The sequence below is a fragment of the Hoplias malabaricus genome, chromosome 5 (assembly GCF_029633855.1).
Source record: "Hoplias malabaricus isolate fHopMal1 chromosome 5, fHopMal1.hap1, whole genome shotgun sequence".
NCBI lineage: Eukaryota > Metazoa > Chordata > Actinopteri > Characiformes > Erythrinidae > Hoplias > Hoplias malabaricus.
The window spans coordinates 42,486,436-42,500,255 of NC_089804.1; the positions used below are offsets into that span (position 1 = coordinate 42,486,436).

At 39.3% G+C, this 13,820-nt stretch overlaps 2 protein-coding genes across 2 annotated transcripts in view; both read left to right on the forward strand.

Moving 5' to 3' along the window:
- The window catches only part of foxp4 (forkhead box P4), a 45,371-nt gene extending 39,091 nt beyond the window's left edge, over positions 1–6,280 (forward strand). Inside the window, 1 exon segment of the mRNA XM_066671032.1 lies at positions 87–6,280. Coding sequence (XP_066527129.1) covers positions 87–234 — 148 coding nt within the window. The 3' untranslated portion in view covers positions 235–6,280.
- Positions 6,281–9,297: 3,017 nt separating this feature from the next.
- The window catches only part of mdfi (MyoD family inhibitor), a 66,384-nt gene continuing 61,861 nt past the window's right edge, over positions 9,298–13,820 (forward strand). The window contains exon 1 of the mRNA XM_066670100.1: positions 9,298–9,315. The gene's annotated coding sequence lies outside the window, so the exon portion shown is untranslated. The remainder of the gene's footprint in view (positions 9,316–13,820) is intronic.

Sequence of the window (13,820 nt, forward strand, 5' to 3'; positions counted from 1 at the left end):
GTGCCCGGCGCTAGTGATACGTGTTACAGGACTGTGAGTGTGTGTCAGTGCGCTGAATAGATGTGTGTGTTTGTGCTGTGCCTCAGACACCAGGTCCACGTGAAGGAGGAGCCGGCGGAGATGGAGGAGGACAGCAGGCCCGTGTCTCTGATGGCATCCGTCACTCAGAACCTGAGCATGCCCATCGACGAGCGCGACATGGACGAGGAGCTGGCCACTGAGGAGTTGGAGTAAGAGCCCACCTCCACCTCCTACGCAAAGGTGTAACCTTATTAATGACCACAGACAAGCGAGGAAAACAAAAAGAGATGATACGGAACCAACTACAACGTCATGAAACCAAAACAGGGTTTGACCTCGTCACTTCATAAATGCAAAAACACGGAACGTGCATTTCCTCCTCCTCCTCCTCCTCATTTTTGTTTTGTTATGTTTTTGGGGATTTTTTTTTTTTTTTGCTTGCCTCTTTAGCTTTCGTCACTGAGAAACACATTCTGAACTCCCAGAGACCATCCAGAGCCAGCCACTGATGTGTTTTGGACTGGTAACAGACGTGGCATGTTGTTGGACCTGTTTTAAAACTGTTGGGTGGGACACGCCCCCCCCCCGAAACGTTCAGTGTACACACAGGACGGTGTGTATGTGCCGTTGAACACACCGAGGTTCCCCCGAGGCGTCTCACTGGCTCTCTCTCTCTCTCTCTCTTTCTCTTATCAGCTTTAATTTTTCTTTATTATCATTATTATTTTTTTATTATTTAAACATGTCTTGCCTGAGAACACTGCTTTGCTTTGGGCTGCGGTGGTTTACCTTCAAATGAATTTCAAAGGAGAAGACGACACAAACATCTTTAGAATGACCCTCGCCCCGTTTCTGTTCTGGTTTTTTTGGGGGTGGGGGGTGCGCGGGTTTCTATCAGGGGTCACGCGGCTTTGAAAGAAAGAAAAGAAAGAAAAAAGAGCCGACGTGCAGCCGTTTGACCAAATGACCGCCTCTGTTCCGCGCCAACCCCTGACCCCAGCGTTACCAGACTCAAGGAAGAAAACGAAGGGAGGGGATGTTTCCTGTCTCTGAGCAGTTTTAACCTTTCGTGCTCAGACACTGTCCGGCCTGTTCTCTGTCGCCATCTGATGTCGCTGTCTGATATCTGATGATATCGGCGAGCTGGGGAAAAACAAGCAGCTAGGACATTTTCTTTTTTTCTTTTTTTGTCTGTCTCTCTCTCTCTCTCTCCCTCTCTCGTTCTCTTTCTCTGCTTTTGTTAGACCATTATAAAAAAAAAGAAGAAATCGTTCCCAAAAAAGGCATATTTTTCAGGAAAAAGGAAGCAGGACCAACTGGTGCTGGATTTACAGCGGAGCAGCGGGAGGCTCACAGAAAAAAGACTGTACTCTTTATTGAAATGTGTGAGGTAGCTTTTGACTCTCGTTTCTTTCACATTCACAGTTAGCTATTTGTGAAAAAGGATCAACGTTTTACACAGTGACGTTCTTCGGTTATAAATATGTCTTGTTGGTTTTATTATTATTATTATTATTATATTCGCAATTTCTATCAAAGCATTCTGTCACCATTCCAAACAGGGGCTGGATATCAATCCTCCTTCCTTCACACCGCCCTATCACCCGTTTCACTCTTTTGGATCATCATCAAAGCAGAGGGTCGCGAGACCGCCCCGAGAAACCAGTCCACAGACAGCAAGGAGACCAATGAAGTGACACACACCTAAGCAGAGAAGATGGAGGTTTAATAGCAGAGGGATAGGCGAGATCAAAGTTCCTGGACTAACCCTACAGGCACTCATCCCTTCTTTTTTATTGTTTTATTTTAGCCTACATCATGTATTAGCTTTTTATTAGTGGATGAACATCAGCTGTGATACAAAGCATTGCTTTAAAACAAAAAAACTAAATAAATTGCGGTCACAGAATACCTCATACCACAGTGTGTCCTCTGAGTTTCCACACAGAGGCTCCTCACTGTGGCTAAGCCAACGTGGTGACTCTCTCCATATCAGCTTCAGAGATCTATAGTATCTAGATATATGAAAGCTATCTGCAATTCACTGTGTGAGTTGAAATGTGTCTGGTTCGCATGAGATTTTAAAGCTTTTGTTTTCCTTTCAGTGAATTCAAAAAAGAAAAGAAGAAGCGTATACCTTCCATGCCAAATTCTACTAAGTTTTAATTTATTCTTTTTCTTTTCTCCCCATTTTACTTTTGTTACAGGTTACCAAAGAGATTTGTAGTAAAACCAAAAACCCTCCCATCTTTTAATTTCCTCTTTTCCTAAACAACTGGCCAAAAGAACAGTCGATGCTTAAATTTATATCCGTTTTGTTTGTTTTTTTAGCTTGAAGATGAAGTCCTTCGTTCATCACTCACTGTTCAGAGCATTTCCAAAAACCAAAGTGTGAGACACAAAAGAGAATCTGGTGGTTTAAAGAAAAAAGAAAAGCGTGTAAAGTATACGTTAAGTGAGTTCTGAGGCCAAAAGAGAAAGCAGTATTAAAGCCTCTCGCGGACCCTTCGATAACAAAGCACTTAATGTAGAAAAGGAAGCTCTACCTTCTTCACGTGCTCAGGCAGTGGCAGTGTTCAGAACACAAACTTAGAAAAACGCCTCAAGGTCTAAGATTGCAAATAAGGCACTTGAATGACAGCGAAACACTTTCGTTTGATTTTGAAGCCAGCAGCAAATACTCAGTGTTCCTGCGTTTATCCGATTATGATTTTCTTCAATGAAGTGTTTATCAATAACTTCAAAATACACTTCAGTTTGACAAATACCAAAAAAAAAAAGGAGCAGGCGAGCGGTTCATGAAAACAACACAAAAACCTGATCATTTCATCCAGCGCATTTTCACCAAATCCATTCATTTTCTATTGTTTGAGATTCAATTAAGGGTTTATTTGATGATTTTTTTTATTGCCGCTGAGAGAGTCCTTTGAAAGTCATTATTTAGAAGATAAACGTTCATCTACAAAGCGCGTCTTTCACTAAACAAACGAGGGATGACTGACAGGAACCAAAACGCTTCGTAAAACTGCAGACGACGGTTTAAACAACGATTGCACTTCAAACTGCATTTGATCTGGAAGGAGACGTTTTAAAAACAACACACTCTGGGTTTTTATGTCTGTTGTAAGAGAGGTTTTGACGCACCTGGGTCTAGGAAAAGGATACGTATGTGTCTTACACTTCGGAATAAATAAATAAAAATAATAATAAAAAAAAGATAAAAACCAAAAATGTTGCTACCTCTATTTGAAAAAAAAATAAATAAATAATAATAATAATCCACACCAACAAAAAAAGGCCAATGAAAGACACTCATAGTCATCCTCGCGGTGTGTAGTTTTCACAGTCATCCTCCAAAACCCCAGTTGAGAACCAAAATATGCTTCTATTGATGCATTACTTGTGAACAAAGCTCGTCCGGCTTATCTCTGAGTCCAAATTCATTAGCACGAATGGAAACAAGCAAACCACACACACACACACACACACACACACACACACCAAACAATACGCTGCGATAAAAAAATAGAAATGACTACCTCTCCCCCATAAAAAATGCTGAGTCTTGTTAAGTGCAAAGCATTAAAGTGGTCAACGTATTGAAAAAGGTCTACTCCAAATTGCATAGTCGCCATCTTTAAGTGATCTATTAGCATAGTGTCTATGTACAGGCCCTCTGTGCGGAGGCTTAATTGTGTGTTCTAATTCCGCATGCATAATGAGGGGCCAAGCCCTGCTTTAAGCCAATGAAACGGCCGGTCATTAGAGTGCGCTCAATGGGGCAGTCAGTTGGGTGTCAGAAACGATGATAGGCAGAATGCATTAGTGCAGGCCTCTCTCTCCCTCTCTCTCTCTCTCTCCCTCTCTCTCTATCTCAAATGGCCCCCCACTTTCCAATTAATGCAGATTGTGGCTTTGTGACGGCTTTGGTTGGGGGTAAAGATAAAAAAAAAAGGCGTAAAAACCCACCCTTGAGTGATGGTGGTGCTCGGGCTCTCAGTGACTAACCCAGTGGATCTTTTCTTTATACTGTAGATCACTCAAAGATCATTCCAACACGAGATAACAGGCTAGGCTGCAAAGAAGCGCTACGTGACTAGTGCTGACGAAACAAAACCAAAATATCCAAAGAGAAACACTTATACATGCTTAAAAATAAAGAAAAAAAAAAAAAAAAAAAAAAACGTCTGGATACAGAGAGGATGACGAAGCATAAAAAGGAATTCTTACTGAATCTCAGTAACAAGGAACTGCTGCATTCACTAAATAAACATGTCTACTTGTGCTTTAAGGTACATCTGTAAACAATGTGGTTTTATAAGATGTAGACTGAAATACATCGATGGTATTAGTGATTCACCACAACACTTTGGTTACTCTTACAGACTTGTAATGATGTATTATTGTATATTACCGCTCGGCTTTGCTCTCAAGGGCATTTTTCCCCCTGATTATTGTTTTATTCTTTGTTTTTTTTTTCTCTTTTTTTCTACATAGTTTCTTTATTTTTTATTTTTCTACACTCGTCTAGCTATTGTAAAGCTTTGAGCTTCAGAATTCCTATACTGTATTGCTTATGCTGAAGTGTACGTATTTATCATATTATGTGTTGCAGGTATCAAGGTTTAATAGGTTTTGTTTTTCGGTTCTTTTCCCCCCTTTTTTTTTTATTTTGTCTTCACAAAAACGTCTGGGACGATGATGATTTTTTCTTTTCTTTTTATTTCTTTTTGAAAGTGTATTATCTCGAAAAACAAACAAAAGAAAAGGACAAAAAATAAATAAAAATTAAAAAGTTAGATAAGTGGTTTAGGTAAACACCTGTTTGTATATTTATCTTAGTTAGGTCTATTTTGATACTTTTTGTCTCTGTATTGCATTTATGCATTTTTAAGGAAAAAAAAATGCGAGAAAACAAAAACTTAAAAAAAAGATGTTGTGTAATGATACCTCAGAAGGACTTTTTTTTTCTCAATAAATAAAAAAATAAATAAAAATAAAAAAAAATAAAAAATATGGACAGGACCAAAACCTCACACAAGGAATAAGAGGAAAAAACAGACCTGAAGAAAATATGTAGCCCTCCCTCGCTTTTCAAAAAGAGCAACTAGGAGGTGTTTATTCGTGGGTCCTTTTTTAGGTGCCGATATGTGTGTACAGACTCCCTTTAAACCGAATCATTCCTGTAGTTATCATAACCTTGGAGCTGTGACTCTCCCGGCACTGGCACTTTATGCGTTTCACTGGTAGGACATTTCACATCCATTAACAGTGTGAAACAGTAGTTAGAGAAAAGCCAATGCAGTGTTCATGCTTTATTTTTCCTGCATAAATAACCCCCGTCTTTAACACTACAGTGTCGTGACTTCAGCCACGTTTTCCACTCTCGGAGAGAGGCCTAGATTACTTTTATTTATGTTTTTATCTTTACTTTTCTGAGACTTTTCCTCAGCAACGTACCAAATAAGAACTCCTAAAAAGGCTTTCCAAACTGCAGTTCATCTTCTGTGTCCACCAAAGGAGTTGTGTGTAGAATTCTTAGCTCCAAATTGGTCCAGTCTACCACAGCTGTAACCAAACTAAGACACAACGAAGGTGAACCTGCAGTGTTTCAGCACCCGATGCTCGCTCTCTCTCTCTCTCTCCCGTTTCTTTTTTTAAACACTTTACCGCTTATTAACAAAGAACAAAACACCAAGCTCCGCCTTCATTTTTTAGCCTCCAGCGCTGTGATTGGCTTAACGCGCCACTGCTCTTTGATTGACAGCTCCAAGGTTGACGTTTGTCCAGGAAAGGGATCCTTGCAGGGGAGCTTCGCCTGATGGTATTAACTTGTTTGGCCAATCGAATGGAACTACCACTTCAGCTCTCCTTTTCATCGCATCTTAAGAATGTGTGTACATTTTACAGCAGTGACTTCTATGTACTTAGTTTATTATATATATATAAATATATTTTTTGTTTACTTTTTTTTTTTTTTGAAACTTTCAAATGAGACTTTGGGGGAAGAATAGGTGGTGGTTCTGAGATGGTATAGAAAAAAAAGGCAACTAGCCATCCACCATTATTGTTTTTACCCCGGGGTGACCATGTTTATGCCAGTCACTGCCATTTTTTCTTCATGCTGTATAAAAAAACACATATATCTGTGTATTTGTAACCTGAATCTTCTTGTGTCTGCCCATGCAGACAATAAAAAAAACTGTACAGTAGTTCTAGTTGCATGTAATCTGTACTAATTATTGACAATGGCATTATAAAATGCAATAAAATACTTATTACACTGTCCACTGGGCCTGGTTTGTGTTAAATGCTTAGTTTGTGCACAGAACTGTTTACTAACAAACTTAGAATATTAAAATATCTTGAATTTTTGATGTGTTTTACGGCCAGGTCATTTGTAAATAGATGAAAGTGAGTTTAAAATAATAATATTCACACAAAGATAAAAGATTAATCAAAAAAATGTAAAAACCTTCAAGGGGTCGCCGCAGCAGGTCCCCACAGTGCAGCCAAGGATCCGCACATTGGATATGAACCACTGAATGCAAGTCAGAATTTTACCCAGACACTAACCCAAGACAAACTCAGTAACAGGTTCCCATTGCCCCTGAGTTGGGCAGCAGCACCCTGCACTGCTTCACTTCATTCAGTAGTCCACCAATTATAATATTACGGTTTAAGATATTTGGGTTATTATATGATCCATAGAAAAACAGAAAGCATCCCAAATTTTCCTGGAAAAACAAGGAGTATGGCATTAAAGACCCTGTGGCCCAAAGATACACATAAGTGGGTGCACCTGTCCGGCCGGGATTGGGCCAAACAACTGGAATTAAACTAGAAGGTATATGTTAACAGATTTGGAAATAATGACAGCTATAAAAACTATATAAAGCTAATTTTTATATTGTAATAGACTTATAAAATAGCATTAATAACATATAATGTGAAAAATTGTTCTCAAAATTCATACAGATATTGGAAAAAAAAATGTATGGCAATCATGAGAAGTGCCCTGTAGATTCTGCTGTTGTCAGCTGTGTATTTTGCGTCTCTTTCTCCCTTTCTTTCTTTCTTTCTTTTTTCTTTCTTTCTTTCTTTCACTCTCTGGTTGACTTCTCTCTGTCTGTCACTGTCTCTCTCTGTTTCTCTCTCTCTATCTCTCTCGCTCTCTGTCTCTCTCTCTCTCTTGCTCTGACTTCACAGCTGCAGAAAGAGCTGCATTGTGTGCGAAGGCAGAAAAATGTGCTCTCAATTAATGGTGCAAAAAGAACGGAGGAGTTTCACTAAAAAAATGGGGTGAAGAGAAGAAAATAGTGTCAGACGTGACACTTGGGCGCATTGAATTTGGCATGAGCAAATAATAGGGGCTGGAAACCAGGGGCCTCTCTTTCAGGGCCTGAGGAAGAGTCAGGACAGGAACAATCCGAACTGGCTGGTGTGGAAAAGGAAGCAGAGGGTGGGGGTGGTGGGGGAGAGAGAGAGAACATGTCAGTGGGCTGATGCATTTTGGCACTGGATTTCTGGGGGGGGCTGTAAACATCTGTTGGGTTGGGAGTTAGGGGCTTTTAAAAAAACAATTCAGAAGACTGGCTGAAACCTGCCCACTGCAGAAATGACAGTAATAGAGTGATGTTTACAAGGGTGCTTTTGTTTAAGAGCATCAGACTAATGACAGTTATTTGCCTCCGTTTGTACTTCCATCGCCAGCGCTCCTTCACACACTACACACTTTCCTCACACACACACACACACAGAGCAGTTTGAACTGCTGCCAAATGACCTTCATCTCAAGGGACGGAGATCTGCTGCCTAATGAAAGCCAGCTTGTGTTGTACTCCTAACGATGCGGGATGACTCTGAAAAAACAGTGATGAATTTGACTTGTTTCAGATGTCTGTCATTTCCACAGGAATGAAACACACAGCAGCACAGTGTTGTACTGAGCTGTTGATTTTGACAGTAATTATATACATTCGGTGTTATATTAAGTGGGACTTCCATTTATTTCAATAGCAGCAAAGTAAAACAGCCATTCTGACTTCAGGTGGAGATGTCAGTTGTGTAAATGGTGTTAGTGTGTGTTGTGCTGGTGTAGAGTGGATCAGACACAGCAGTGCTGCTGGAGTTTTTAAACCCTGTGTCCACTCTCTGTCCACTCTGTGAGACACTCCTCCCTCGTTGGTCCACCTTGTAGATGTAAAGTCAGAGAGTACTGTCTTGACATTTGTCGCTGCACAGTTTGAGTTGGTCGCCCTTTAGTCCTTCATCAGTGACACAGGACGCCACCCACAGGACGCTGTCGGCTGGATATATATATATCACAGTTAATTAATGACATTTTATTATGAAACATTGCAAATAATCAATCACATCTTCTCCAGAGAATGTAATATACCTAGGGAGAACTATGATGGACCATGTTTACACTGTTACTTTAGTGACCAATAATGTACTTGTACAGTACATTTCTTCTGAGAGTGTTCACCTAACCCTACATTAGCCCATGCCTTTGACGTGTTTTTGATAATATAAGTGGCTCTGGATAAGGATGGTTACTAAACACCACACACATCTTCTCAGGACATGACTATTATCCCAGAGCTGTCTTCATTAAGGTGACATCCTCTGAGTAAGAATCCTTATGATGATGATTCATATCAAATCAAAGCTTCAATAAAACAGTTGTGTACATCTTAACCCTCTACACTCCAGGTTTATTACTGAAATACTGATCTAAACACAAGACAAATTCTACCCCTGTTATCACAGTTTCTAAATCAAATGTTTGTGAATTTCTCAGGTTTGATTGAAGCATTGGCAGAAGATTATTACAAAACTACTATACATTATATAGTTATTAGTGTGAGGGACTGCCATGTGGTACACCAGGGGTCACAATGTCTCCAACACAAATACAGCCATTTTGTTTTTTTCCCTTTTAATGACCAATTTAATTTTCATCTTGTTGCTTACCATGAAAACCTCATGTATCGTCAACAAGACAACTTTACTATTTTTTCCTGTGATGTAAGTTGATGGTAACTTTTACCTATTTTTCATTTTGGAGCATTTCAGCTCATTCCTCATTAAAATTCCACATAAAGCTAATTATATTCCATGCCTTTAAAATAATGTAGAAGACTGAACCAATGTCTACTATTTATTTTTCTCTCTCCCGTCTAGGAGAAATTACAGAAATGTAAAATATGATCTATTGACTTATGAACTTTGTTGGAAAGCACATTCACAACATGGAGCATGTCCTGCCACCAACTGCAGAGACAAGAGGTAAGCATAGGTTGGCTTAAATTTTTTATTTATAATTTTTTTTCTTTAAATATTATTGTAAAGTATTATTGTACAGTAGTATGAATGCGTTTGTCAAACAGCCGTTTAGGTGCAAAATCCCAATATTGCAACAGTATTCAAGAGCTGCTGAAAATAATCGCAGTTAGCTTAATGCTAACTTAAGTACCTCAGCTTCGGTTTGCGGTCTGGTCAAACTCCGCTAAAGTGCTAACCTTAGGTAAAGGCTAACAGTAGTTCCGCAGCTCGTTATCATACTCCTGCTCCCCTAAATTAATCTTATGGCCCTGATTATTGAAGAAGATGATATTTGCTACTTGTTTGCTGGTTGAATTAAGCCATTCCACCTTAAATTCTCCTGCATTTACATTATTGGTGATAAAGGTAACACTGACTGTCAAGACAAAAATTATAGGCCCCGATATGGCATACATGTCCAATACCATTCAAATAACTACTTTATTTATTATTAAAACAGACTAAATCTATTTACCAGTAGGCTGCCGTTTTTGTTCTCTCTCGTTTCATTTATTTCCCTTTAATGATTTATCTCGTGTTTTGTGAAAGATTTTTTTGCCATTGAAGTTAAATATTTAAGTTGTTCAAGTTATATATTCAATTCATGTATTCAGGTTCACATCAAACACTTGTATATTTAAATAAGCTCTTGCATTGAATAAATAATTAATTTATTAAGGGTAATGTCTGAAATACTGTATAACAAACAATATTCAGTGGATGGCAGTCCGGCAAAACTAGGCCTTTCTAGTTTTCACCTTGTTCTTTACTGTATGAACTCCCACAGCAGTGGGTCGTGAAGTCACAGAGTGCAGTGGCTGACCAGTGTCCTTCAGTCGTTGTGTTACAAGCTCTGTCCACCAGGAGGGGTAAATAAACCAGTCAAAAAGTGAGTGCGACCAAAGAGAAAAAAAAAACACCACTGAAGTAGGGAGAAAAAAATAGCAGGACAGGCTCAGTCAGAGAGACCTTTCACACTCCAGAGAAAATCTGGTGCTCACACACACACACACATTCACACACACACACACACACACATTCACACACAGGGTGTGGAGTGTTATTTCAGCTCACTCAGGTTTGGGATCAGGTTCTTTTCTCCCATCTGCCATAGCTCAGCATGTCTGAAATCTGCCTCAAAACACGAGCCGTTCTTATCCAGCAAGTGCTAAAAAAGAAAAAAAGAACTCTGGACATGCATTTGGAAGCTCTCAATATTGGTTTCATTGAGGTGATTTCTGACAGAATTGCTCTGGTTTGTCAGACAGGATATTGACACTGGAAGCTGGACTCTTAAGGACAGTTTAATGGAATTCTGGGAAAACAGTGCTTATAAGTGACCTGTGGTGAAACTGGGTGCCAGGGAAAGAGCTGACAAATGCCATGTTGCACAGCGTGTCACTTGGCAAATCACAATGTTGCTAAGCATTTGACCCTTATAGAGTACAGTGTGTTTAATGGGATGTAGCACACTGCAACATTTATGCGATTCGTACACGTATTAATGCAAACCCCCCCCCCCAAAAAAACTAGAAATAGGTCTCAATATTAAAGACTTGTTTCTAAATAAGAATGCATGTATAATTTGGCTTAGGCCTTAAACTGAAGGTTGTGTCAGGCTTTTAACACTCCCCTCTGCAAATGACCTTTGCTGACCTCTGCTCAGACAACATTCCTTATAACTTCAGTGTAAATGGGCGGGGCTAAGTTGCTATAGGCAGTTTAGATGTTATAAGTCATTGTATGGTTTTGCAACTAAAAACAATGAAAATGTTTCCATATATGAGCAGATTTAATTGGACGGTACATGTTATGTTTATTATTATTATTATTATTATTATTATTATTATTATTTTAACATTATTTGCATATTGATTTTTTTCAGTGATATGGGCCCTTTAAGTTTTTGCTTTTCAAACAAATCTAAAAAACTCAGAGGCAAACAATGCACTCCTGGAAAGCCATGTTGCAGGCTCTGACCTGTTTCCATTATGACTATGAAACACTCAAATCCTGACTTAACACAGCCTCAACGTTAAGCTCCGGTGTGTGTGTGTGTGTGTGTGTGTGTTGCACAAGATGTGACTCTGCACTCATCCTCTCCTCAGTAATGAGTCTAATTAAGTGCTCTCTGACAGTCTTAAGCCTTGGCTGGACCACTGGCCCAAACAGCACCACAGCAGCAGAACAAAAGCATCTTTGTGAGTGATTGGAACCACATTTTCATCCACCTCCCACCCTCTCACTTTCTCCCTGTCTCTCTCCGTTTTTACTTCCCTCATTCCCTCTATTTCTTCCTTCCTTTCCCGCCATCCCCAACTGCTCAAACCCATTAAACCCACTGAAAACAATCAGCATCAAATGTTTAAAATAATACCTATTTTACTCTCCCTGTTTTCTCTCCCACTCTCTGTCTCTCTGTCTCTGTCTCTCTCTCTCTCTCTCTCTCTCTCTCTCTCTCTCTCTCTCTTTCTCTCGCTCTCACACACTATCACTCTTTCTGTCATGCTCTTTCACACACATACATCTCTCGTTCCCTTCTTAACTGTTTTCTCTCTGTCTGCTCTTTCCTTTCTCTTTTATGTTCTCACTACTGCCTCTCTCCACTTTCACTCCCTTCTTCGCCTTCTTCTCCTCCTTTCTGTTTCTCTATTATCTCCCAATCTCTTTCAGTCACCTCTTATATTTCTCCATTCTTTCATCACTCCCTTCCACTATCTCTTTTCTCTCTCTCTCTCTTTCTCTCTCTCAATTTTTTATGAAAATAAAGTCTCAGGCTGTTCCCCCAAAAAGAGATCCACTTAATTGAGCTTTTCTCTTCCGACGCTTTTTGTAGCGTGGCCGATTACTCAGAGAATCCAGTCTGACGTTGGATGTGGACGTTAAGTACGTGTCTCCTGATGTTGCCCACTCTACAGGCTGATATACATCTGTTTCTCCACCATATATTCAAGCATGCAGCATCTAAATCAACGTTGATGGTGGGCCAAGGTCTATTATTCCTGGTCTGGGCCACATTATTTCATTAGAAATGCTCCTATGGGGAGATCAGCAGACCACTGTCTCCATGGAACGTCTTAAACCCAGGCCACAACAGGAAAATATACACTACACTGTTACTTAATGAACTATTAGATGTTTGGTGGGAGTTAATGTTCCCCACTCCACCTCAGTCTCTTCTCATTATTTTTTCAGTATTCTCCTAATTCTCCCATTTTCTTTCAGTGCTTTCACTGCTTTCTTTTTCCCCCTCACTCTTTCACCACATTTCACCATTTCTTCTCTCCTCTCTTCTCCCTTGCCTCATTTTTCTCTCTTCCCTCTCTTTTCTGTTTCACTCACTTTCTATCGTCACCGTTTTCCATCTCACCCCACCTTTGCTTCATCTTTATACTGTATTTCCTTCTATCTCTTCCCTTTCTGTTTCTTTCTTCTCCAATCTTCACCCTCTCTCTCATTCACCACCTCTTTCGCTTTCATTTCTACTTCTGTCATTTCTTCCTTTCTCTTTCTGTGTGTGTTACATCAGCAGAAGGGAAGATGTGACATTAAAAACTATGCATAAAAACATGGCCTTCTTATCATTCAGCTCTGATTATAAAGTGATCGTCTAGGAGCAGCAGTGAAACAAACTTGGAAAGCATCGAGTGCTTGTTCGGTTTTGGGTGATGAGCTGGAACATGAAGGCCATGGCAGCTCCACCGTTAGCACATGACACACCTCACACTCTGATTCATGGGTTTATTTATGTCCTCCCTAAAATCTCTCCGTTCATTCAGGATCAGAGGTCAGTAGCAATACTTAAAAGTACTTTACTGTTACATCCGTAAAATGACGATTAAAGGAAAGTGAAAGTACAGCTCCCAAAACAAATTTAGTAAAAGTATTAGGTGAACAAAGTTTGAAGGTGTTTTTGTGTAACATTTAATTGTTATTCACATTTCAAACTACGAATACGCTATATTCATGAGCCCTAACGTTGAAATCCCCGTCTTTAAATCTTCTAAACCACACAACTCACATATGTTTTGGATACAACGTTATCCCCACGAACAGAACAATCAACACACATACCTTTGTAGCACTTTTTCCTGATGGAGCTCATAACGAATGCAGGGATGAATACATTCTTCTCACCTGAGATTTTTAAATTAAATTTTTTGGGTTATTTTTTGTTTTTAATAAAATGACCATTGTCATTTTTAATACTATGCAACAGTTTCCATTAAATTACAAGAGTGGAAGAACGTCTGAATTATGAATTACAGAAATAAAATACTTTAAAACAAAGGAATCAGTTAAAAACAGTACTTAAATACTGATTACATTCTGTTATTCATTATTTTTTAATTATTTTATTTTGGCCTGAGGTAAAGTTTAGGACTAGAATGGGTATAGCTTTAGGGTTAGGACAAATTATGTTGAACCAAATAGAAACTTTTTAATTGCAACAATAACACACCGTTGCC